Genomic DNA, 26,694 nt, shown 5'->3' with positions numbered 1-26,694 from the left:
AAAAAAATGGCCTCGGCGGCCACCGCCACAGCGCCGAACCCCTGACCGAGAGGCCGCGACTCGGCAGACAAAGAGGAGTCAACAGACCAAAGAGGAGACCCTCCCCTGGAGAGCCGGGAGGAGTGGCGCTACTCCTCCCAGTCTCGCCCAGCCCAGCCCGCTGGTGTGTGCGCTTGCACAGAGCTGGGCCAGCAGTGGCAGAGGGGAGGGGGGAGCACTGACTGGAGAGCCGGGCAGTGGCACCAGCACCAGGCAGGGGGGGGGTAACTAGTTAGTGGGGTGATCAGTTAGTGTGGTTACTAGTGAGTGCCCAGTGTGGTGTCAGTGTGTGTGTGGGGTGGGAGCTCCCTCCCCTCCCCCCATTCTCTATTATGTACACCTTTGTGGTGCGGGATCGGAACAGCTCCATCTACGCCGAAGTGGGCAAAGTGCTGATCTCCACGGGACAATGGCGGAGACTCAAGCGGGACAACCCCAGGTTCAACCTGATGCTGGGGGAGAGGAACAAGCTGCCTTTCGGCACCCTGGGTAAGACTGGGCGCAGGAAGGAGCAATTTGCGCTGCTTGGGGACAATTTGCCTTTTTTTTTGTTGTTTTGGGGGAGTGTGCCTTTCATCTGTTGGGGGTGTGGGTTGTGGTCTGTCATCTCCAGACCCAATGCAGATTTGCACTGCAGATCTGGGCGGTGTCCTGTCTGCTATCTCCGTGAGCTGGCCCTTAATGTTTATCCAGTGTATCCTGTTATATTAAACATAACCCAGGGGATTTAAACCTTCAATGCACCAAATCCACTGTACTTAGTCAAGCCTATTCGTCTCTAGAATATTTTTTCTAAAGCATCTAGTTAAATATTCAATTTAACTTGGAGGTTTCTTGTCAAGACTTTAGATAACTTGAAGCGATTTGATTTTCTTAACCCCTGCTGCACCATTTATGGCAAGTTATACAGTGATATCTCGAACTTTTTGCTTCACTGTGAGGGTACAGAAACACTGATTTTTGAACAGATATTTCTTTAATATCTATGTAAAAGCACTTCTAACATTGCTTGTTTACTATATGCCTTTTTTTTGTTCCTGTAGCCTTTGACTGTTCACTGGGGGTAGACCTGAACAAGTGACAGTTATACTCCAGTGCCATCTCCACATGTATGATCTTCAGTGAATGCCTGCAGGCTATTGCAGTGACACAGCATCCCCTCCCCACACTAAATGATGGGTGCATTGGTAGAATTGTCCTTTTCCAGGACTTTATGTTGTATGTTCAGGTCACTAACTAACAATATTCAGTATTTACGATGAAGATGGGAGTGGTGCTGCTTCATTTTGCTTCCCCCTCCCCCCAATAAATTCGATCTCTCTCTCTCTCTTGGGTTTGCCAAAGGGTTTAAGAGGTTCAGCTTCACAGGCTGTTGGATTCTGATTATAGATTGTGCAGTCGAGTAAGTATCATTAATGCAGTTGTAAAGAATGAAAGTTAAAGCTGGAAATGTCAGGAGAAGGATAGGTTAACGTGCCCAGCTCTTCAAGTAGTCACACTGGAAATTTTTACTTGCACTGTAAAATTAAACACAGACACTGCCAGCAGGTACTTGGTGCAGAACATATCCTTTCGTATAAGGAGTGCTGATATATTTGGGAGGGGTCCATATGTGTACGTCGTTTGAGTCTTTTTTTTTTGTTTGCAGGAAGCTTCAGTAACCTTTTACTTGCCCTGGTGCGTGTGAATTGATAGTTGCAGATGTTTGAATATTGCAATGTGTGCATTGCAGTATGCCAAGGTGCTGGGTCAGGGCTGGCCAGTGTTTTGCCATGAATATGTTATGTCCGTGCAGCCATGTTTCACAGACTCGATGACATCAGACCCTTGGTTTGTGCTTGGTGACTCGTAGGGAATAATGTTGGAAGAGTCCTGTTTTACCTGACTGGGTGGGGCAGAGAGCTGGTGTTGCATTGCACTCCGAGAAGAAGGGTGGAACTTGCATTTTCATCTCCTGAGTACTCGCACAGCAAATTTCTGATCTTGACTGTTATTGAAGGAGGTGGGTGAGGGGGAAAGGAGGCAGGGAGAGAATAATATTGCTTGTCCAGAGAAGCAAAAATGAACTCGAGGGTGAGTTTACATTGACTGCCCTTCCCAGCAGTCAATTCATGCAGCACTGACCGAAGTCTAGGAATGGATCAGCTGCCCAAGCTCATTCTGCATTTCCTGCAGTTTAAGCAAGAAGCAAGTGATTATTCTAATAGCAACTAAAACAATCCCAACTTGATGGATTCTGCACCTGCAAACTGGAATCACTTATTGCAAATATTCTCCCTTGTACCAAAAGAAAATCATCTTAAACAAAAGTGACTAATGTTATACCTTTTTACTAAAGATGTCTTCACAATTAGTATAGATTTTGTCAATAAATGTAAGACATGGCACATAAGCATACGATTCCAACCTTGCTGCCATTTCCCTTCCTGAACACCCCTCCTGAAACCACCACAGTATCCCTGAGGTGGCACAGTGGTTAGCACTGCTGCCCCTCAGTGCCAGGGACCTGGGTTCGATTCCAGTCTTGGATCACTGTCTGTCTGTGCGGAATCTGCATGTTCTCTCTGTGTCTGCATGGGTTTCCTCCTGCAGTCCGAAAGGCGTGCTGGTTAGATGCATTGGCCATGCTAAATTCTCCCTCGGTGTACCCGAACAGGCGCTGGAGTGTGGCGACTAGGGGATTTTCACCGTAACTTCATTGCAGCGTTAATGTAAGCCTACTTGTGACTAATAAATAAACTTCTGTAGAGTTTAGCAGTGGTTCCAGAATGCAGTAAACTTGACTATGGTCATCTCAAATTGTGTTTACCTGGGATACTTAGAAATGCAATATGTTTCGAGCCCCTAGATGAATAAGAATTTGTTGTTAAAGTCAGTAAAATACACAGATTTTAAAAAATAAATTACAGTTTCATTATGTATGTGTGAAAAAGTTCATAACATCTTCCTCGTCTGTATTATATTTTAAATCGAGGCTCTGTCCACATGTTCAGTGCGATGTAAAAAATCCTAGGACGCTATTCGGGAAGAGCAGTGGGATGTTCTCCCCTGTCTCCAGATCATTATTTATCCCTGAACCAGCATTACTAACAACCCTTCCGTCACTGGGTTTAAAACCTAGAACTCCCTTCCTAACTGAACTGTGGGTGTACTGATACCACGGTAGACTGCAGCAATTCAAGAAGGCAGCTCACCACCACCTTCTTGAGGGCAATTGGGAACAGTCAGCAAAAACTGGCTGAGTCAGTAACACCCTCATTTCATGAAAGAACAAAAAAATGATCTGGTCATACTGCATTGTTCTTCATGAAACCTTGCTGTATACAATCTGGTTGCTGTGCTTCCAACATTACAACAGTTACAGCATTGCAAAAAATGTTTAATTGGCTGTGAAACACTTTAGAAAGCCCTGAGGTTGCAAAAGGTGCTGTTGAAATGCAAGTCTCTCTTCCTCACAGATGATACTTTGTTTCACTGTGCAATTTCCTTTTAAGAACCTCGCATTCCATTTACTTCTCTGTTTTCAGTGCTAATAGAGGTATAGCTAAAAGGTTAACTTGCCTGCCGCCATGCCCTACCACCACCATTTTGTTTATAGTACTCCCATTAGTACACTGGCTGAGTTTAGGAAATGATGTGGGGATGCCGGCGTTGGACTGGGGTAAACACAGTAAGAAGTTTAACAACACCAGGTTAAAGTCCAACAGGTTTATTTGGTAGCAAATGTGTGGCTTTTGCTACCAAATAAACCTGTTGGACTTTAACCTGGTGTTGTTAAACTTCTTACTGAGTTTAGGAAACTCAGCTGAGAACTGGAATGGAACTTTTAAGTTTTATTGCTTTCTCAGAGTTATAAAGCCCCAATGCACAGAGTGGGATAGGGCAAACCCTTAATCAATCTCCTTGCTTGCTCCAAAAACCAATTCAAATTGAATCCAATTCATGGTCCCTACATGAGAGACCTACTAGATCCAAGCTGACAAGAGCGGGCGTTACACCTGATCTCAGGCTTGATCTTAGCCAAAAGACCACAAAGCGATTTGGAACTTATGATATCTAGGTCCTAGCTTTAATGGTTTAATACCACACCGAGATGTGCTGTACACTGAACAGCGTATTGGTACAATGTTTTCCCTTTTAAGTAATTGTGAGTTATGGGTTTTAAACAGTGCCAAGTACAACAAAGCATATTCTAATAATAGCTCTTCTGGTTGTTTATAGGTCATGAACCAGGACTTGCACAGCTTGTGAACTATTATAGGGGCGCTGACAAACTCTGCCGCAAGGCTTCATTAGTCAAGTAAGTACATTACTTTCTTATTTGTATTTAGCAGCCCAGGCTACAGTATTGTGGGCACAAATTAAAGAAGTTTTGGGAAACATTCACTTTCTTTTCAACTTTTCATTTCGAGCGTTAAGGGTATTGATGACACATGAAGGAAAAAGTTCATCGACTTTGTTAATTCTCGTTTCACCTCAAATTTTGTGGTGTATATAACCTCAAAGCTGGTAAATATTGTGAAAGGGTATTAGCAGCAGCTAATGTGGACCATCCTTGTGTGTATTGTATTTTAGATAAGAAAAGCTCACCATCAATTTGAAAGATTCCTTACTTTGAGGGTGGCACAGTGGGGGTTAGCACTGCTGCCTCACTGCGCCAGGGACCCGGGCTTGATTCCCGCCTTGGTCACTTCTGTGCGGAGTTTGCATGTTCTCCCCATGTCTGCGTGGGTTTCCTCTGGGTGCTCTGGTTTTCTCCCACAGTCCAAAGACCTGCTGGCTAGGTGTATTGACCCAAATAGGCGCTGGAATGTGGTGACTAAGGGAATTTCACAGTAACTTCATTGCAGTAAGCCTTACTTGTGACTAATAAATAAACTTTAACTTTCTTTTTGCCCAGATATTGAAGTTTGCATGTTACCCATCAGCTTAGCAATTGCTGATATTGTAACTCAAGTCTAGCTCCTAGCATGGATGTAACTTGATGCACGTGGCTGACCTAGATGCATTCATTTTATTAAATTGATGTTGCACATTTATACAACGGAACTCGCGTTGTACAATAAGTGGTCTGAACAAGAGATACATCTTTTGCTGTTAACAAATCTTTTCAACAGTGAAAAGGACTGCTTGTGAATGCTACTGTAGCAAAGGATCTTTGAAAATCTGTAATGAGCCAACTGTAGTTCCTTTTGTCTTGTTCAGCTTTTGCAAACTGTCTGCCATGTGATCTTCTGCAAGGTGAAATCTGGCCAGTAATTTAGCAACAACTTATTTATATAGTGCCCTTAATATACTAAAATGTCCCAAGCGGGGTAGTAGGAACTTTATGAAGCAAAGTTAAACACGATGGCACAGTGGTTAGCACTGCTGCCTCCCAACGCCAGGAACCTGGGTTCAATTCCCGGCTTGGGTCACTGTCTGCGAGGGGTCTGCACATTCTTCCAGTGTTTTCGTGGGTTTCCTCCAGGTGCTCCAGTTTCCTCCCACGGTCCAAAAGACGTGCTGGTTAGGTGCATTGGCCATGCTAAATTCCCCCTCAATGTATCCGAACAGGCGCCGGAGTGTGGCGACTAGGGGATTTTCACAGTAACTTCATTGCAGTGTTAATGTAAGCCTACTTGTGACACTAATAAATAAATTTTTATACACTTGGCGATCATCAGAACAAGGGAATTTCTGGGCTTTGATGCCTTGGCAATTGAAGGCACCACCACCAAACAGTTAAAATTTAAGGATGCTCAAGAAGCCAGAAATAGATGAACGCAATTATCTTGGCAGGTTTGTGGAGCTGATTACAGGGAAAGGGAGGGACAAGGCCACGGAGAGATTTGAAAATCAGGGTAAGAGTTAAAAATAAAGTTGTTGCTTGATTGGGATGTAGGTCAGCCAACAAGGGTGAAAGGGAATGAGTGATGCCAGTAAGAACATGGGAAGCAGAGTCTTGGGAGGTGATCAAAGTTTATGGAGGGCAGAAATTGCAAGGCCAGCCTGCAGTGCATTGGAATAGTCAAGTCTAAGGATAACAAAGGCATGGCTGAAGGTCTTGGCAACAAATCAGCTGAGGCAGGGATGAAGTCGGGCAACGTTGCAAAGCTGGAAATGAGCAGTGATGGTGTGGAGCTGTGTTCAGAAGCTCATCACAGGGTCAAACTTGTCCAAGACTAAACCAGACTATCTGCAATCTTAGTGTCAATTGCCAGTGAAAGGGATGGAGTCAGTAGCTAGAGGGGCTAAAGACAATGGCTTCTATATTCCCAATATTTGATTGGTGGAAATTACTAGATGCCAGACAAGCGGTCTGATAATTTAGTATCAGCGGAAGAGTTGAGAGAAGTGGTGATGAGGAAGAGTTTGGTGTCTTTGGCACGTATGTGGAAATTGAAGTGTTTTTGGATGATATTGCCAAGGAGATGAATGTAGATGAGAAATAGGAAGCCAAGGATTGATCAATGGGGAACACCAGAGGAGCTGCAGGAGAAGTAATTGCAAGCGATTTTCTGTGTGTGACTGGGTTAGAGTGGAACCAGGCAAGCGCAGTCTCAGCCCTGGATGACAGCAGAGAAATACTGGTGGAGAATGGTGTGCTCAAGAAGTGCTGCTTTTTACTAGGCAGGTTGAGAGGGACACAGAGGGATATTTTGCGACTGTCGTAGCCACATAGGATGCCATTTGTGACTATGTTGGAATAATTTCAGTACTGTGATTGGTGGAAACTGATTGTAAGGAGTCAGAAACATCCAGCCCTCACTGTTCTTGCTGAAATAATTTTTAATATTTTACCGCCCCCATGACATTGTTCAATGGACTGTCCAATGTGAACCTAAACAATACCGACAGTAAAGGATGCTGATTTGTGCTGAGTTAGCTGAGTGCTACAATTGTCCAGCATGCCAGTGGGTTAGGGAAGGCTCTGATTCCTATTTGGTGAATATTGCTGGAAATTTGTGTGTGCACATGTCTCCATGTATCTTTTAGGTGCAGACCATGTCTGTGATTCTTGTACAGTTAATCATAGAATCTTTACAGTACAGAAAGAGGCCATTTGGCCCATCGAGTCTGTACCAACCACAACCCCACCCAGGCCCTATTCCTGTAACACACATTTACCCTGCTAATCCCCCACACACTAGGATCAATTTAACATGACCAATCAACCTAACCCGCACATCTTTGGACTGTGGGAGGAGACCGGAGCATCTGGAGGAAACCCACTCAGACATGGGGAGAACGTGCAAACTCCACACACAGTGACTGAGGCCAGAATTGAACCTGGGTCCCTGGAGCTGTGAGGCAGCAGTGCTAACCACTGTGCCACCATGCCGAAAGAGCTTGTGGCACTAGTAAGAGAGTGCCCTTGAGATGGATTTATACATTGAATGAAGACCATTTTGTGATGAGAGTGATGAATGTGTTGACTCTTAAGAGTGTGAGTGCTTTTGTGTTGCTTTAGGATTTATTTAGTTTGTCTGTCTAAAGTGAAGTTTGTGTACTTTCATAGTTCACTTTTTCAATGAAGCAACTTGCTTTTGCTAAATTAGACTCATCAAGACAATCCCAGAACTGATGGAATCGTGCACCTGGTTTCCAGAATCTTACGTCATCTATCCCATGGGTCTCCAAAGCACGGTGATACCTGTGAAGAATGGCATCAAAGCTCAAAGAAATAATGTGAGGACAGATGATCGGGAAGCATTCCTGGCGTCCTACCACAAGAGGCAAGAAAATGGGGAAAGGAACGTGTGGATAGCCAAATCTTCCGCAGGTGCCAAAGGTATGTTTGATACCTGTGTGTTAAATCTAAACGTGTTTAAAACCTGCCTCAGGTAAATGCTTCTGATAGCATTGCTTGTGGGTCAGGAAGAGCAGAAGTTGTTTTTGATGGGGAGCCTAATAGTCCCTTGCTTTCCCACCTGGTCTCCAGGGAACTGTTTAATGTGGCTAGCTGCCAACCAGGCAAAGAAGTGAAAAGATTGATAGGCAGGGCCTGCCGTTAAACTTGATGTGATCTCGATCTCTCCTGCCTTTCAAACATGACTTTGATCCCTTCTCTGCCTCTCCTTGAATACTATGACCATTGTGTTTGCGCTGGTGCTCCACAATGGGAATGGCTTTTAGTCATTAGCTATTTAAATTTGGTGGATTCATTTGTAAATCTTAGAAATTATTTAGCTTGGAATAATAATCATGAATTTTTAACATCCTTGCTTTGTCAGAACTTGGTGCCTGGGGTGGCACAGCTCCAGGGACCGGGGTTCAGTTCTCGGCTTGGGAGACTGTCTGGAGTTTGCACATTCTCCCCGTGTCTGCGTTGTTTCCTCCGAATGCTTGGGTTTCTTTCCACTGTCCAAAGATGTGCGAGTTAGGTGTAATGACCACCTAACTAAGGGACTAAATTGCCCCTTAGTGTCCCGGGATGTTTAGGTTAGAGGGATTAGTGGAGTAAATATGTGGGGTTACGGGGATAGGGCCTAGTGGGATTGTGGTTGGTGCAGACATGATGGGCTGAATGGTCTCCTTCTGCACTGTAGGGTATCTGTGGTACAGTGTTCAGACTTTTGCATCTGTTGAAATAATAAAGTGAAAGCCACCTCTCCATGGGCAGGCTGTAAGGAGATTGAGCTGTGATATGGTTTTGGGCAGTCTCCATTCAGGTCCTGGTAGATGTAAGCTCACAGCACAAAATGATCCCTATTTTGGCAAACAATTGGAGAAGGCACAAGGATAGTTGAAAAATTGCTGTTTGAGGGGGAGAAGGCAAATGGTTTTGGCAAATGAAGAGAATGATTTACTCTGCATTTAAGGAACTACAGGAGTAGTATCCTGAAAGAGTTGGGCTGGCCAGCAGGTAGTATTAAAACTCCTAGATGTGGGTGGTCTGGTTATAGTAAGTGTTGATTTTAATGTTTTGATTCAAGAACCTCAAGTCCCTGATTGAACCCTCCACCCTTCCCAATCCATGACTACTGCCCATTCTCCTCTCCTGTAAATTTTATGTTGGTAGCCCTTTCAGCCAATTGCCCTCAATGTCTGGAATCACACCCCCGACCACATCTTTCTCCCTTGATTTAAAAAAAATCTACCTCTTGCCCAGTAACTTTCACCACCACCTCTTTGTCCTCCTTGAACCTGACCTGCAGCCGTGGAGAGCCTTGTAACTCCACTTTTACTTCTAATGAGAGATGTTTCATAAATGTTGTTGAACATTCACATCAGCGCAATGAGTAGGAATCCCTTATTGGTGGTCATGAATAAGAACCTGGCCTATATTTCCCTGGGGCACACAGACTAATTGTAGGTGAGATCAGCTCGCTGCATCTGACCGTGAAACCTTCTGACTTGTAGAGCTCAGTTCTGTAACTGATGTGTGGTTGTCCATTGAACCAACGGGGCTACGTTTTATATTTTAACAGTAGGAATTTCAAGTTGGGATACTGTTGAATGCTTTGGTGCTGTGTTGTTTCACTGGGTTCCACTGGAGTATCTTGCTCTCTTCTGTAGCCATTTGAGAAGGGGATGAATGTCAAGTAGTAGAAGGTTTGTTCTGCCATGTTTCTGGTTGTCCCCAAAAGGGTTGTAATAAAGAATTAATGCACCATGTTGTTTGCTTACACTCATACTCAATGTAGCTAAGGGCCATTTAGATTTCGACATATAATCTAGACTGATACCACATTGTGCATTACTGTGATGGAGTGCTGCATTGTTAGAGCCACCAGATGTGACACTGAAATGCAAGACCCTCTTATGACTGTGCGCAAGTTTCATGTCATGTCATCAATGATTCATTTATTTGGATTTGAAGACTTTTGAAAGTTCCCAAGGCAATAATCAAAGGCCTAAATAATTGTGACTTCTTTCTTTACCTGCTAACAATGGTATACCAGGTATACGATTCTAATCGAATTTCTACATTGCTGTCTCTTTTCAGGTACTGGAATTTTTATTTCCTCTGATGCCAATGAATTGATGGATTACATAGATAATCAAGGTCAAGTTCACGTGATTCAGAAATACCTCGAGAGACCTTTACTGTTAGAACCGGGACATCGCAAATTTGACATCAGGTAAAGGGAGTCAGATTCTGGTTTCTGAAATCTTGTCCCAGTCTTCCTTCTCAATTGCTCTGACTCTGCGAGTTGAACAGGAGGTGAGGAACTGCCTTCCCATACTTTAATAGCTTGTGATCTGAAGCCAACCCACCGCACATGGACTGCAGCGATTCAAGAAGGCAGCTCACCGCCACCTTCTCATGGGCAACCAGGGATGAGCAATAAATGCTGGCCAGCCAGTGACGCCCATGACCCATGAATGAATTTTTTAAAAAAATGCAATTGCAAAAGTGATACTCCTTTTGTGAGTTTTTCCAGCCCTTTTTTCTCTTTCACTGGTTTTGTACCAGTTCTCGTGAACTGACCTTGTCCTGTGACCTGAAACATGTTCTAGCGTTAGCTGTTATCCTAATTAGAGTGAAATGCTTCCAGAATTTTCAGCCACCTTTTTAAATGGAATATCACTACACAAATAGTAGAAAACGGGACTAAGATGAGAGAATTTTGGATTGTACAGTCCTCAATCCTGATTTTTTTTTTTGTGGCAGCAAAGTACTTGAGAGGACAATGTCTTCTTAGAGTCCTACTCTCTCAAACTTGGAAAACTGTTTGGTTAAACCAGAGGCAGTCCATCAAAGATTCCTCTGGGGAGAGAGAATGGAATCTCTGTACAGATGCTGCCAGACCTTGAGTTTTTCCAGCATTCTCTGTTTTTCAGATTCCAGCATCTGCAGTATTTTGCTTATTTTAAGGATTCCTCTAGCACAGCATTTCTGATCTTTTCAGCCTTCCAGAGTCCTGCACTGGGATCTGTTTCTCGCTGCAAACATCTTCCCATTCATAAATTGTGCACTTTCCTTTGATCACCATATTCACTATGACAGAGTTTTACAGCACAGAATGAGGTTCTTCGACCCATCGTGTCTGCGCTGGCCATCAAGCACCTATCTATTCTAAACTGGGTGGCATAGTGCTACTTCACAGTGCCAGGGACCTGGGTTCGATTCTGGCCTTGGGTGACTGTGGAGTTTGCACCTTTCGTAGATTTCACAGAATCCCTACAGTGCAGATGGAGGCTATTCGGCCCATCAAGTTTGCACTGACTTTCTGACAGAGTATTTTACCCAGATGCTATTTCCCCCACCCTAACCCTGTAACCCCACACATTTAGTTGGCTAATCCAACTATCCTGCACATCTTTGGACTGTGGGAGGAAACTGGAGTACCCGGAGGAAACCATGCAGACACCGGAAGAATGTCACCCAAGACCAGAATTGAACCCGGGTCCCTGGCGCTGTGAGATAGCAGTGCTGACCACTATACCTTCATATTCTTTGTTTGTCTTCATATTCTCCCTGTCTGTGTGGGTTTCCTCCGGGTGCTCGGTTTCCTCCCACAGTCCAAAGATGTGCCAGTTGTGTGTAGGTGTATAAGATGTTGAGAGGCATAGATCGGGTGGACTCTGAGGCTTTTTCCCAGGGTGAAAATGTCTGCTACGAGAGGACACAGGTTTAAGGTGCTGGGGTGTAGGTACAGGGGAGATGTTAGGGGTAAGTTTTTCACACACAGGGTGGTGGGCGAGTGCAATCGGCTGCCGTCAGTGGTGGTGGAGGCGAACTCAATAGGGTCTTTTAAGAGACTCCTGGATGAGTACGTGGAGCTTAATAGGATGGAGGGTTATAGGTAGGTCTAGAAGGTAGGGATGTGTTCGGCACAACTTGTGGGCCGAAGAGCCTGTTTGTGCTGTAGTTTTTCTATGTTTCTATGACATCCAAGTTATTTGAAAAGGGGGAGGTGGTAGTGTAATGGTATTGTCACTGAGCTAGTAATTCAGAAACCAGGATAATGCTCTGGGGACCTGGGTTCAAATCCCACCTTAACAGATGGTGAAATTTGAATTCAATAAAAATCTGGAATTAAAAGTCTAATGTTGACCATGAAACCATTGTCAATGGTCGTAAAAACAGGGTGGAAATGGAGCAGATGTTTCCCCTTCTAGGCATTCTAGAATGAGAGGCCATAGTTTGAGAGTGGCACAATGGTTAGCACTGCTGCCTCACAACACCAGGGACCCGGGTTCAATTCCAGCCTTGGGTGACTGTCTGTGTGGAGTTTGCACATTGTCCCTCTGTCTGCGTGGGTTTCCTCCGGGTGCTCCGGTTTCTTCCCACAGTCCAAAGACGTGCAGGTTAGATTGATTGATTGGCTACAGTAAATTGTCTTAAGATGTGGGGATTAGCAAGGTAAATATGGGGATAGGGCCTGGGTACAATGCTCTGTTGGAGAGTCAGTGCAGACTCGATGGGTTGAATGGCCTCCTTCTGCACTGTAGGGATTTGATGAAAATCAAAAACATAGAAATGTAGATTGGAAGTGAATATTTTAAAAAATGCAATAATTGCAAAGAGGTGATGAGTAATATTTATCACCTGCTTGTATTTCTGAGAAGCTATTGATATTGTATGTTGATAATATAATGCAGTCGCTCGCTAATAGGAGTGATTAATGGAAAGACAAGATTCGAGCTACATCACATAGCTGTCCCTATCTGCCATCTGGAGGAGTAGGAGGAAGCTTTGCACCTTCAAGCAGTCAGTTCTCAACAACTGGGCTCCCCACGATTTTGGTCATGAGATAATCTTCCACATGCCAGACTATCTTGTGTGTTAAGAAAATAGATAAAAATGTCTGAGGTGGGAGGAATTGGCGATCAACTTCTGACTCTAAATGGAAAGCAGTTAGTGTAAGAATGGCACGGCTGATGCCCTTGTAACTATAGCTACCCAAAAAAAAACTGCACAGCAAAACAATATGCGATCATCATAAAAGCAAAATACTTCAGTTGCTAGAAATCTGAAGTGAAAATCTGGTCTGGCAGCATCTGTGGAGACAGAAACAGAATTAATGTCCATTTGACTATTTGAAGAATTATATTGGATTTGAAACATTAACTCAGCTTCTCTCTCCACAGATGTTGCCAGGCCTGCTGAGCTTTTCCAGCGTTTTCTGACCATGATATTTTATTACACTGGTATTCTGAGCTCTGAACAACTTCATTAGCTGCTTGTGCCATGAGCGTACAAATATGTGGAGGCTTCTAAATGTAACTGAAGTGGATGAGTCCCTCAGGCAATGGCAGCAACTTGTATTTGTACCTCTTTTGGAATTTTATTTCCACATTGTCAGGCAAAAATTGATACAAGTCCGAAGGAGAGATCATGAAGAGTGACTAAAAGCTTGGCCATCGAGATGGGTGTTCGGAAAGATCTTGAAGGAGGAGTCAGAACAGAATATAAGAAATTTTTGATTTGATGAAACATTGATGAAGGAAGAGCAGTAGATGTAGTATTTATGGACTTCAGCAAGGCATTTGATAAGGTGCCCCATGCAAGGCTTATTGAGAAAGTGAGGGGGCATGGGATCCGAGGGGACATTGCTTTGTGGATCCAGAACTGGCTTGCCCACAGAAGGCAAAGAGTGGTTGTAGCTGGGTCATATTCTGCATGGAGGTCGGTCACCAGTGGAGTGCCCCAGCGATCTGTTCTGGGACGCTTACTCTTTGTGATTTTTATAAATGACCTGGATGAGGAAGTGGAGGGATGGGTTGGTAAGTTTGCTGATGACATAAAGGTTGGAGGTGTTGTGGATAGTGTGGAGGGATGTCAGAAGTTGCAGCGAGACATTGATGGGATGCAAGACTGGGCGGAGAAGTGGCAGATGGAGTTCAACCCAGATAAGTGTGAGGTGGTTCATTTTGGCAGGTCAAATAGGATGGCGGAATATAATAATGGTAGGACTCTTGGCAGAGTGGAAGATCAGAAGGATCTTGGGGTCTGAGTTCATAGGACGCTCAAAGCAGCTGTGCAGGTTGAGGCTGTGGTTAAGAAGGCGTATGGTGTGCTGGCCTTCATCAATCGAGGAATTGAGTTTAGGAGCCGTGAGATAATGTTGCAGCTATATAGGACCCTGGTCAGACCCCACTTGGGGTACTGTGCTCCATTCTGGTCGCCTCATTACAGGAAGGATGTGGAAGCCATAGAAAGGGTGCAGAGGAGATTTACAAGGATGTTGCCTGGGTTGGGGAGCATGCCTTATGAGGATAGGTTGAGTGAGCTCGGCCTTTTCTCCTTGGAGAGACGAAGGATGAGGGGTGACCTGATAGAGGTGTATAAGATGTTGAGAGGTATTGATCGAGTGGACAGTCAGAGGCTTTTTCCTCGGGCTGAAATGGTTGCCACAAGAGGACACAGGTTTAAGGTGTTGGGGAGTAGGTAAAGAGGAGATGTCGGGGTAAGTTTTTCACTCAGAGGGTGGTGGGTGTGTGGAATGGGCTGCCAGCAACGGTGGTGGAGGCGGATTCGATAGGGTCTTTTAAGAGACTTTTAGATAAGTACATGGAACTTGGTAAGATAGAGGGTTATAGGTAAGCCTAGTAATCGCTAAGGTCGGGACATGTTCAGCACAACTTTGTGGGCTGAAGGGCCTGTATTGTGCTGTAGTTTTTCTATGTTTCTAAATTTAGATATTTAAAATGATTCAAATGAACAATAGGCTTCACATCAAATTGCATGTTTAATTATGGCTGCAGGTTCTATTCTTGAATACTTATTTTAAAGGATGCACTGGTTTACATATTTCTGTGGTCACATGTTTCTCGGTGTATAGCTGACAAAGGGCTAAAACTAAATTTTAATCCTTTGTAGATGTTCACCTGGTGTGAATTCCCACCATTTTCTGTTTGTTTCAAATTTCCAGCATTTATTTTTAACTGGACCAGACAGCCCAGGGAAGTCCCAAAATAACTAATCTTGGACATCATTAATGGAAGTGGTAAAGTTTGATGCCTAGACAGAGTAAACTAATCTTGTCTGTCATAATTCAGTGATTCAGATCAAGAATGGAAGATACGGATCAGGCTTCCTGCTCTACATTACAGTGACTTCATTTGGAAACGTGTGCACCAAGTGAGGAGATGGTTGGCCTTGGGCACAGCCTGCATACTACCTGAAATAACCTGCTCTGTGCACATAGAATCCATAGAATCCCTACAGTGCAGAAGGAGGCCATTTGGCTCATCGAGTCTGCACTGACCACAATCCCACCCAGGCCCTATTCCCGTAACCCCACATATTTACCTTGCTAATCCCCTGACACTAAGGGGCAATTTAGCATGGCCAATCAACCTCACCCGCACATTTTTGGTCTGTGGGCGGAAATCGGAGCACCCGGAGGAAACCCACGCAGACACGGGGAAAACATGCAAACTCCATGCAGACAATGACCCGAGGCTGGAATTGAACCCGGGGCCCTGGCGCTGTGAGGCAGCAGTGCTAGCCACTGTGCCACCGTGCCGCCCTTAGGCTTGCATGTGGAGATTGGCTGTTGGTTTCTGCAGAACTGCACTTTAGTGAATGTTATGATCTTTTCTCAGTTTTGGTTTAGTGAGAGCTGAATGTCCCACTCTGGAACTTGAGCTTGAAAAATCTAGACTGGCACTTCAGTCTTTTGAGCGAGACAGCATCCCTGACAGTGCAGCACTTCCTTAGCCCCAATTGCCACCAATCATCCAATAACACTATTCGGAGACAAGCAGCTGAGTTCTCTCCAGTATCCTGTCTAATAATTATCCTCAATCAATATTACTAAAACAGATTATATGGTTCACCATCTCATGGCAATCTTTGGGACCTTGCTGTGCATAAAATTGGTTGCCACGTCACAACACTTTTAAATATTTCATTGGCTGTTTTTGTGATTAGTTTGTGAAAAGTATGGCAAGAAATCCTTCTTTCTGGAGAGATGGAAAACTGGCAAAATAACAGATTGAAATCACTGCAATAAACTGGAAGTGGTGGAAATGTAGTTACATGCATCTGTTCTGATATACCAAGCCCTTACGGTGTGTTTTTCTTCCCTTGTGCTTCCAGAAGCTGGGTACTTCTTGACCATCAATATAACATCTACCTCTACAAGGAAGGTGTATTGCGGACTTCCTCCGACCCATACAATAGCACTGATTTTCAAGACAAAACCAGTCACCTGACAAATCATTGCATTCAGAAAGAGTACTCCAAGAATTATGGGAAATATGAAGAAGGCAACGAAATGTTCTTTGAAGAATTCAATCAGTATTTAATGAACACTCATAATGTGAACTTGGAAAACAGTGTTTTACCACAAATCAAGCAAATCATAAGGTGCAGTTTGAACCTTGCTGAATTTCTGCGTTAACCTTATTTGGGCTCTTGTTTCATTGGTAATCTTTTCATTTAAATTAATGACCCATACGTGGTTGTGGCTGCTGGATGATATTGAGAGTGTTGTTGGCGGTTAACAGATTTGCACACTTCCCTAATTTTCTTGTCATGACTGGGTCATTCGGAGGATGTTGTGAGAGAAGCAGGGGGGGACGCCAGGCTGTCAAATTACCATGGGTGGCTTTTTTGTTTAACAGCTGGTTGCCAACCTGTAGGTTCCTGTCAGTAAACTCCCATCAGACCTGGCAGGAATGCACTGGGGAACTTTGCAGATGTTTAGAATTCATTCCAAGGCCAATGACAGCTGGCCCCCAGTATTGAATGCAGTGGGTAACTGTACTGCTCGGTGTATCACCGAACCATATACAGACCAGTCAGTTCTCAGCTTTGTTGCTTGACCACTGGTGAATTGTCTCCTAATAATCGACTGAATCCTCATTTTTAGGCATGAGGGACATTTCTTCATATGCAGCACTTCCCAAGAATCTATCAATCATTTGACTTGCTAGCAAATAACTCACTGAAGACTTCAAATTATTTCCTGTGCATTGGAAATGGCCATCACTTATTTTGTTGAAGAGTTTCCAATAAATAATTGTAAGAAATAGAATCCTACAGTGCGGCCCATCGTGCCGGCACTGACCACAATCCCACCCAGGCTCTATCTCCATACTGCCATACATTTACCCTAGTTAGTCCCCCTGACACGAAGGGGCAATTTAGCATGGCCAATCCACCTAACCAGCACCTCTTTGGACTGTGGGAGAAAACTGGAACACCCGGAGGAAACCCACACAGACACAGGGGGAATGTGCGAACTCCACACAGACAGTGACCCAAGCCGGGAGTCGAACCCGGGTCCCTGGCGCTGTGAGGCAGCAGTGCTAACCACCGTGCCGAAAACTTAAATTCATTGTAAATTGGAAAAAAAAAGGAATTCTTGTACTGTACCATCAATTCCCTGCAGTATGTCAGATATAATCTGGATTTGGAAGGGGAAACATCAGTGTGAATCTGCTCCTCGCTGACTCTTGCTGGTATGTGTGTTTCCTTGCTGAAGGCAGATTCAGCTGAATATGCAGTTACGTACACTGGGGTGAGATGTGAAGAATGGTCATTTGGCATGGACACTGGATGGAGACTTTTGTTTATGGATCTACTTCCAGCACAACTTCGAAATAAGAAATTGGAAGGAGATGGGGAAAAGGAACAAAACAAATCTGTTTTGCACAGGTTCTCTCCTGTAATTATGGGGCCAACGTAACTCAGAACTATTAGATCACCTTAACAATGTTTGTATGGTTGATCTTGGGATATTTTCCATGTATCTGCCATTTTCATAGAAACCCAACAGCACAGAAAGAGGCCATTTGGCCCATCGAGTCTGCACCGACCACAATCCCACCCAGGCCCTACCCCCACATCCCTACACATTTACCCACCAATCCCTCCAACCTACACATCTCAGGACACTAAGGGCAATTTTAGCATGGCCAATCAACCTAACCCGCACATCTTTGGACTGTGGGAGGAAACCGGAGCACCCGGAGGAAACCCACGCAGACACGAGGAGAACGTGCAAACTCCACACAGACAGTGACCTAAGCCGGGAATCGAACCCAGGTCCCTGGAGCTGTGAAGCAGCAGTGCTAATCACTGTGCTACTGTGCCGCCCTAGTGAAATTTCGGTCTACTAGCTTCACCTGTTGCTCAAATTTTCATGCCACTACTGCGGAGTATTAGCACAAGTGGTATTTGCCAGTAACAGGATGCTCCATCAAGCCAAAAAGATCATCTGCCCATCATATGGACGAGTAATGTGGTATATGAACTTCACTGCCAGTGTAATGCTAGGAATATAGGCCATACATCCCAAACACTGGCAGACTTTATCAAGCAGCCTGTCTCTTCCGCTGTTTGCAACAGGAAAGGTACACACCTGTGCTTGCAAAACTCAACACAGTGTCCAACATTAGATGTGATTCTGCAATTGGACGACTGCTAAATAGTCCTCTGTGCCAACAGTTATGCTGACAACACTCGTCAGCCAGGCTCAGTGTGGAATATTTGCGTGTACTGGAAGCTACGTATATTAATACACAGGACCACGTTCTTTGTAGACAGAAAGGACAGGAACACAAATTGTGCTTGTTTCAGCTAAACAAAATTCGCAGGTTCATTCCTCAGGGCAATGCCTATTCAGTTAACGGTCAGTAACCATTCATTGGTGCATTCTACATGGCAAGGTTTTTGCCAATCAGAGTCCAATGGCCAATTAATCAACTCTCTTTTCTCCACACTGTATACAGTTTGTTTCTCCTGACATTGATATTTTTGTGATTATTCTGATGAATGCAAGATGAAAAACTTCAACAAAGTGTCTTTTCCAGCAGTATACCAAACCATTTATTCCTTTGAGATAATTGGCTAAATGATTGTCAGGTTAATATTATTCAGCTAACTTCCGTCTTCAGATGCTGTGCTGGTAACTGCCCAGCACAGATCTGGCTGAGCTTCAGTTTATCAATCAGTATTGTCTAAACCTGATGAGGTAACATGATTTTTGTAATTTAGATTCCTGTATTTTTGGAGAATCCAAGCACTGTGCTTTGATTTTTATTGTACTTGCCAACTACTCTAGTTTTTCTTGATTCCCAAAGACTTTTGCTTTATGTGCTATTACTTGATGGAGGGGAGGGTTTCCGAGATAATTTGTAAGAGATAAAATTCCCGTGGTATGAGCCGCTTTATTACTTGCAATGTACAGCATGGAAATAGGCCATATAGCCTAACCAGCCTATGTTGGTATTTTGTTCCACCCTAGCTGCCTCCTAACTTTTCTCATCTAAATTTACCATTGAAACTATCTAATTCCTTCTTCCTCATTTGCTTGTCTAGTTTTCCCTTCAATAAATCTATACTACTTCATTCAACCACTCTCCATTGTATCAAGGGGCGGCATGGTGGCACAGTGGTTAGCGCTGCTATCTCACAGCACTAGGGACCCAGGTACGATTCCCAGCTTGGGTCACTGTCTGTGCGGAGTCTGCACATTCTCCCCATGTCTGTGTGGGTTCCTCCAGGTGCTCCAGTTTTCTTCCACATTCTGAAAGGCGTGCTGGTTAGGTGCATTGGCCATGCTAAATTCTTCCTCGGTGTACCCGAACAGGCGTCAGAATGTGGCAACTAGCGGATTTTCACAGTAACTTCATTGCAGTGTTAATGTAAGCCTACTTGTGACAGTAAATGAACTATAAAGTTCCACATTCTTGCCACTTTTTAGTGAAATTAGCTGCTTCTGTGTTCCCTGTCCTATATTCATGGCCTCTAGTTTGGCAACATTCTCTCTCTATCCACTCTTTCATAACTTGAAAACCCCTATTAGGTCCCCCTCAGCCACCTTTATTCAAGAGAGGAGAGATTCAGGCTGTCGATCTATTCTTGATGTGTGTACCTACACATTTCTGGCACTATCCTTGTAAATCTTCTCTGCATCCTCTCCAGCGCCTCTGTCATCCTTTTTATCATATAATGACTAGAACTGCAAGCAGTTCTCTTAAATCTTGTCTAACCAAGATTTCACTTGAGTTTTGCTTTTCAATCCTACTTTTTATACTTCTGCAAAAATAAAATCTAATGCTTGGCCTGCTTTCTCATGACTTTGCGAACCTGTGATACAACTTTGAGTGATTGATGTATTTGTACTCTTTCGATCCTCTCACCAACCTAGATTTGCACCTTCCACGTTAGTGACCTCTCTATACTTTCTATTAAAATGTACTACCTCCCATGGTGAACTTCATTTGCACATTCTGCAAGTTTATTAATGTCATCCTATTGTTTGTTGCAGTCCTCCTCCGTATTGACTATCGCTCCCAATTTGATGTCATCATTTGGGGCAACACAGTGGTTAGCACTGCTACCTCACAGCACCAGAGACCCAGGTTAAATTCCCAGCTTTGTTGACTGTGCACATTCTCCCTGTGTCTGCGTGGGTTTCCTCCGGGTGCTCAGGTTTCCTCCCACAGTCTGAAAGACGTGCTGGTTTGGTGCATTGGCCATGCTAAATTCTCCCTCCGTGTACCTGAACAGGCGCCGGAGTGTGACGACTACATCATGTTACATCGCAGTAACTTCAATGTAGTGTTAATGTAAGCCTACTTGTGACACTAAAATAAGCTTTTTAAAAACTTTTATCTGCAAATTTAGAATTGGGTGCAATTTACCGCACAACCTGTCCTGTGTTTCACGGCGGCAGAAGGCAGCCTGCCATTGGCTGGCAGTGGGATCTTCTGGACCTGCTGTTGTCAATGGGGTTTCCTGTTGAATGTACCTCTCACCATCAGGAAATCCACAGCAAGGGTGTGCCGTCGGTGGGACCAGCAGATCCCACAAGGATGAATGACCATAAAGTTGCGGTCATTGTGTCTTTGATTCAAGTCCAAATCATTGATGTAAATTTTGAACACTGATTCATGTGGACACCACTTCATACCTTCTGCCACTGTGAATAACTATCTTTTATTCCCATTCTCAGCTTCCTGTCTTCAAGTCAGCTCGCAATCCATTCTGCTACTAGTTCCCTGACTCCACATTGCCTGATCTTATTCAATAGTCTAATATGGGATACCTTATTCACGACTGTTTGAAAATCTAGATAAATTACATTGAATACGCTACTCCACTATGAAGCAACTTGCTTCCAATGTGCTTGGTAACTTCCTCCACCAGAGATCTGGGTAGGTTTGCCAATATAGCTTGTGGTATTTTTGGAAGTTTCATCACATGTCCCTGATTTGAACCACCCCCTCCTCACACTTCTGCTATTGGTCCATCCCCTAGAGGCACTGTCTTCCCAAGCCAACTGGAAGAGGAACAGACACTTAGATGAATTAGTCTTTGCTGTTAATCAAACTTTTTTCCTCTGTTTTCAGTATTTTTATATTGAATAAAGTGTTCAAAAATGGAAAGAAGGTTTCATTTTTACTGCTGCTGTGATGTTTCTCCAGGGTTGCTTGCAGCAGGAGATTAATTTTCAATAAAAATTCTCAATTTCAGGCCAACCTGGAGGGTTGGCAACCCTCAGTCTTGATGAGAGCTTGCCAAATGCCATTGCACTATATCTGACAGATTATTCTCGGGAAACTTAAGAATATGATGTGTGTGTGTGTGTATTTTAACAACTTGCACCTGTTCTCTGGTTTCCATTTTTGATTAGTCATGGTGAATGTTGTTGACTTTAAAAATCTTAATTCCTATTTTTATTTTGTCTTTAGAAGCTGCCTTATGTGTATAGAACCTGCAATTGGCACCAAGCTGCTCCCATACCATAGCTTTCAACTGTTTGGATTTGACTTTATGGTTGATGAAGATCTCAAAGTCTGGCTAATTGAAGTGAATGGAGCTCCAGCCTGTGCTCAGTAAGTTGCAGATTTGTTAAGTAAGCTTTTCCCATGGTCACTTTCTTGTGTTTTATGTGGCAGTTCATTAATACTATGGCGTGGCCTAGTTTATTGTCTTTATAAATGTTTCAACATCGAGCTGTGAATAATTTAGAAATTGTTTTCCAGATTACTCTGAAAGGTCTTATAAGTGTGGATTCATTTTCTAGAACATTTTGCAAGATAGATGGCATGTTTTAATTCTAATGAATTGAAGATTATGCTATTAGAATTGGGATAGGAGGGGGCTTGTGTAGAATGTGAACCATGGACCAGCTGGGGTCGCATGGTCTGCTTTTGTGTTGCACATCCTGTGTAATTCCTTTTTGCTAACTGTGTTTTTGAAAACTTAATTATTAATATATTCTAAATTTATCTCATTAAAGATGCTATATTTTGAATCCATGGACCTTTTCCAGAGGTGGTAGTGTGAGTAACATTTTCCTCCCATGTGCCATATATATTGGAATTATAAGCCTGTTACTCCATAAATAAACAAGGTTATTCTGTGTAGTGCGTGGAAGAAATTACATGATGCATTATTTACAGCACAAAAGCAGGCTATTTGATCCAACAGGTCTATGCTGATGTTTAGGCTCCGCATGAATCTACTCCTATTTTACTTAATCTCACAATTGCCCCCCCCTCCTTTATTAGATCAACACAAGCCAATGGAAATAAACTATATCACCATAAAAGAGTTACTAATGATTTTTCAGTAAACTGCAGGGGAAAGAAATCAAAACTGAAAGTAGCAAGCTCTCAATGTCAAGTGCTTCTTCTTTATGATTTTAAACATCAATTTTGTCATTGAGGGTGTTCTAATTGTGGGTCCATGGCACTGGGTGGTGTCCTTGGTTTCAAAGTTATTGTCCATTCCCATAAGTGGTCTTGCAATTGGAAGTGAGCCTTTACCTTCCTAATTTCAAGATGAAAGTAGTGAGGTTGGGAAATCAAACAAAAACTCTTTGTCAGTTATTCTGGCTTACTATAATTATTACTGGAAAAGAGGCATGCTGTTGAAGCTTTTCATCTTGTACTCGTCAGGACAGACACAAGAATGCAAAATTTCAAAGAGAGTAGCAATTTATACTACATAAGAAAGGAGTGCTGATTGGCAAATTGGCTCTGATTGGTTGAGACATTGCAATGGCAAACACATCGAGGGTTATCATTCTCCCATGCTTTTGTTTACTCAAAAAAGGTGCAATGTCTGGACATATTCCTTTTGCCTTCAGAGGGCAAGTCCCTGCAGCAAGTATTCTTGAAAAATAATTGGTCATTTCTTACACTGTAAAATCCCACTGTTAACTTTGTGCCCCTGATGACCTCCGACTGACTGCTAATTGGGATGAGTCAGCCTCAGATGTGCTATTTAGAATCCTTTATAAATGTACTGAGATTTTTTTTAAAAATCTATAATTTAGTCAACTACAGGGACAGCTTTTCATGTCAATTACATAGCGTGCCTGAATTGAGTTGACTGACTGACTTGTGCCATATATTCTGAATGATCAGTTAGATGGGTACCATCCAAGCATGATGACAGAAATCGCATGATCTCCGACTGACAGCTGATGGGCGAATGTCACCCTCCGATAGATAGCATCGTTTATAGATGTACTGAACTACTCATCTCTCTGCCTCATCCTGAGGTTTGCATACAGCCAGACAGTTAAGTTTATTCGATGTAGAAAGAAAGAACATGTACCACGTGGCACCTTTCATTCCCCCAGGAAGCCGCAAAGTGCTTTGTAACCAATAAAGTATTTTTTTTGAAGTGTGGTCACTGTTGTAAAGTCGGTTAAAATGTCAACTCACAGTGCCTAACTTTAATTTTCTGTGTACTGTGGCAAGCAAGAGTCCAATGAAGGTAGTGAAACAGGATGCATGCATGTTTCCCGGGTGGGTAGTTTTTGATTTTGGAGCAAAGCTACACCTAACCACCTTCTTACCTTGTACCTTGGTTTTCACATGATCAAAAGGCAGCTGTTTTTTCTCATAAAGTTCTTAAGAGGCTCAGTGGACCTTTTTCAAATGGAAATTTAGAATGGACCTAGAGTTCCACTACGTACATTGTGAAGGCCAAGTATTGTGAGACTGCCTATTTTAGGCTGTTTTACAGCTGTCGCTTTAGTGAATCTGATCATCAATCTGAGTTATATTGCCACTCTGTTATCACAGTCTCCCATTGACAATATAGTATGATGGCATTTGCACTAATTAGCTAATTTGTGTGTTTCTTGATGCTTATATAATCTTTGCAGTTCTATAAAAGCAACAGTAAAGAATTGCAACTTCATATCTGATCTAAACTACTTCAAGTGCAACAAACACAATTTGGCTAAATCAGCCTTTCCTGGAGGAAAGGTTGGAAATACTCAGATAATGCATCATTTGTAGGGAGAGAGAAGCAGAGTTAATGTTTCGGGTTGATGATTCTGTTTCTCTTTCCACAGATGCTACCTGACCTGCTTGAGTATTTCCAGCATTTGCTGTATTTAATTTTTGCTTCAGTAACTAAATCTAGTTGAAAGATTTTTATATTAAAACATTTCTTGATGTTTTCAGGAAACTCTACGCTGAACTTTGCCAAGGAATAGTGGATGTAGCCATTTCCTCCGTTTTTCCGTTAAGTGACTCCCCTCAGAAACCGAGCCAACAGTCTGTCTTCTTCAAATTGGGAAGTTAACAGAGTCAGTTTACGCCTCCTCCTCCTCTTCTTCCCACCTCCATTTTATTTCGTAATCTGATAAATTATATGTTATCAGTGTCAACTGAGCGCTGTGAATCATGCATATAAACTCAACACCTAGCCCTCGGAAGTCTTATTAAGAGACCATCGCCTTCATGATGAAGAATAATAATTACGAAAGCTTTGGAATTATTAGATAATGTTGGTCACTTGTATAAATCAGCAACTTGCTAGATGTACAGCTTTGAGATTCTTGTTGGAAAATTACAATCAAAGCATGACAATGGGAGCTGCTGTAAACTGGTACATGCTGCTTCAAACTGCAGAAATGCTGCAAAAATGTGCTTTGTTTATTACAGACAATTGGGGATCATGCAGTAGTTATCTTGTCATCTGTTTGTGGATTATGCGATTAGAAGTACTGTTCTGGACTTTTATTGAGATACTCAATAATACTTCAAATTGAATACTGAAATTTTGGCACTATACTTAATGTGTGTCGACATTTTTCACAATCTGCTGCATTCTGCTAATATCACATATAATGGTACATAGAGATGGATATCACTGTGACATAGTAAGGCCCAAACCACCTCGCACTACTGTACTCCTTATGAGATGTAAACTATTTATTAGTCGTGAACACTAAGCACTTCAGAAACCCATGAATGAAAGTTGTCACGCAGTGCTTTCATTCAGATTAACTGTATACTCAAATGTTCCTCTTTGAAATGCAGCTGATAGTGTGGATGTGAAGAAAACAAAGAATTCTACTTATTGTTTTTATTATATTGCAAACACTTAATCCTCTGAGAGGAGTTGAGGGGAGAGGGAGGGAGGGTGAGAAGGAATGGTATTTTAAAAATGCTAATTTTATGAAGGGGGGAAGAATCTTTTCTCCCCTTTTCTGCCTTTCCTATGGTTGCCATTTGTGTTGGAATCACTGCAGAATGAAACGCACCGTTTAAAAAAAAAAAAATTAGTTCATTCTGTTTGCAGCCTATAAAAAGCCTGCGTACAGCTGACTAGGACTAATATGGCAGAAATTGGAAAATGGTAGCATGCACTAAATGCATTTTGTCCTGATTCACAGATTATATATGTACATCACAGAAACTGCCCATCTCTCTGAAATTAATTGCTCTTTTGTTTAGCAAGTTAGAATAACAATTTTGATATTTCATATGTTTTTTTTTTATCCTCCTGCAATGTTTGTCCAGATTGTTATTGCTGTTATTTTATAATGCATGATTATTTTCATAGGTCAAATGTTTATTTTTTTGTTCTAGTATTTATGATTTTATTTCCTTTCCATGAGTAAAACTCTGTGCACTATTGAGGATGGAGGCATGTTACTGTCTAAAATATTAAATATCAGGAACAACCTGGTTGTTACTTCAGGGTGGTTCGGGAGTGCTGTTCCAATTAAGATCTTCCCCTATAATCTCTATGGAATGCACTATAAAGTGTTATCCTGTGTCACACTCATCACAGGCAGATTATTATGATGACATGTTGCTATTAGTGCATGTTTCTTGGTATCTAACTTCAAAACAATATCATGAGGAATAAACAGAATTACCAATCATCTCCTGTCTTCATTTCTGAATCTGTGTCGATTGTTAATTATACTTGGAAAGTAATCTTTTGAAAGCCAAGTCACTAATAACATTGTTCTCTATTTCATTGTGGGTTCCAAGGTGACAACTAAATGTTGCAACGTTAAAACGAAATGGAGAAATAATATCAGATAAATTTAAACTGAGAATTAAACACAACCAGGAGAGACTGCCATCCCATCAGACTGAACTGCATTGGAATCCAGATCCCAGACATAATGGCCAGTGTCTAAATTGGTGCAAAAAAGAAAACTCCCCCCTGAAGTTGTTCAACCTCCAGGCTGTCTATATATTGACCTTCAATCAAATGTTAGTTAAAGTATAATTTCTTGAAGCACGGATTCTAGAGATTACCAAACAAAACCAGAGGATTTGTACTACAGTAGATTAGAGAGAGGTCTGGCTTGGGTTCTCTTAATAAGAAGTAGGAGCAGGAGTAGGCCATCTGGCCCTTCGAGCCTGCTCCGCCATTCAATAAGATCATGGCTGATCTTTTCGGGGACTCAACTCCACTTACCCGCCCACTCACCAGAACCCTTAATCCCTTTACTGTTCAAAAATCAATCTACCTTTGCCTTAAAAACATCCAAC

At 42.7% G+C, this 26,694-nt stretch overlaps 1 protein-coding gene across 1 annotated transcript; it reads left to right on the top strand.

Annotated features, from left to right (window-relative positions):
• Nucleotide 1: 1 nt before the first annotated feature.
• Nucleotides 2-26,073, top strand: ttl (tubulin tyrosine ligase). The gene is made up of 7 exons (XM_078212286.1): nucleotides 2-528; nucleotides 4,261-4,339; nucleotides 7,581-7,813; nucleotides 9,971-10,106; nucleotides 16,019-16,288; nucleotides 21,625-21,768; nucleotides 24,361-26,073. Exons 1-7 carry the CDS (start codon nucleotides 372-374, stop codon nucleotides 24,479-24,481), a joined length of 1,140 nt encoding a protein of 379 aa, XP_078068412.1. The 5' UTR covers nucleotides 2-371; the 3' UTR covers nucleotides 24,482-26,073.
• Nucleotides 26,074-26,694: the final 621 nt, after the last annotated feature.

Source organism: Mustelus asterias, chromosome 5 (assembly GCF_964213995.1).
Source record: "Mustelus asterias chromosome 5, sMusAst1.hap1.1, whole genome shotgun sequence".
NCBI lineage: Eukaryota > Metazoa > Chordata > Chondrichthyes > Carcharhiniformes > Triakidae > Mustelus > Mustelus asterias.
This window is presented reverse-complemented; position numbering and strand designations above follow the sequence as displayed.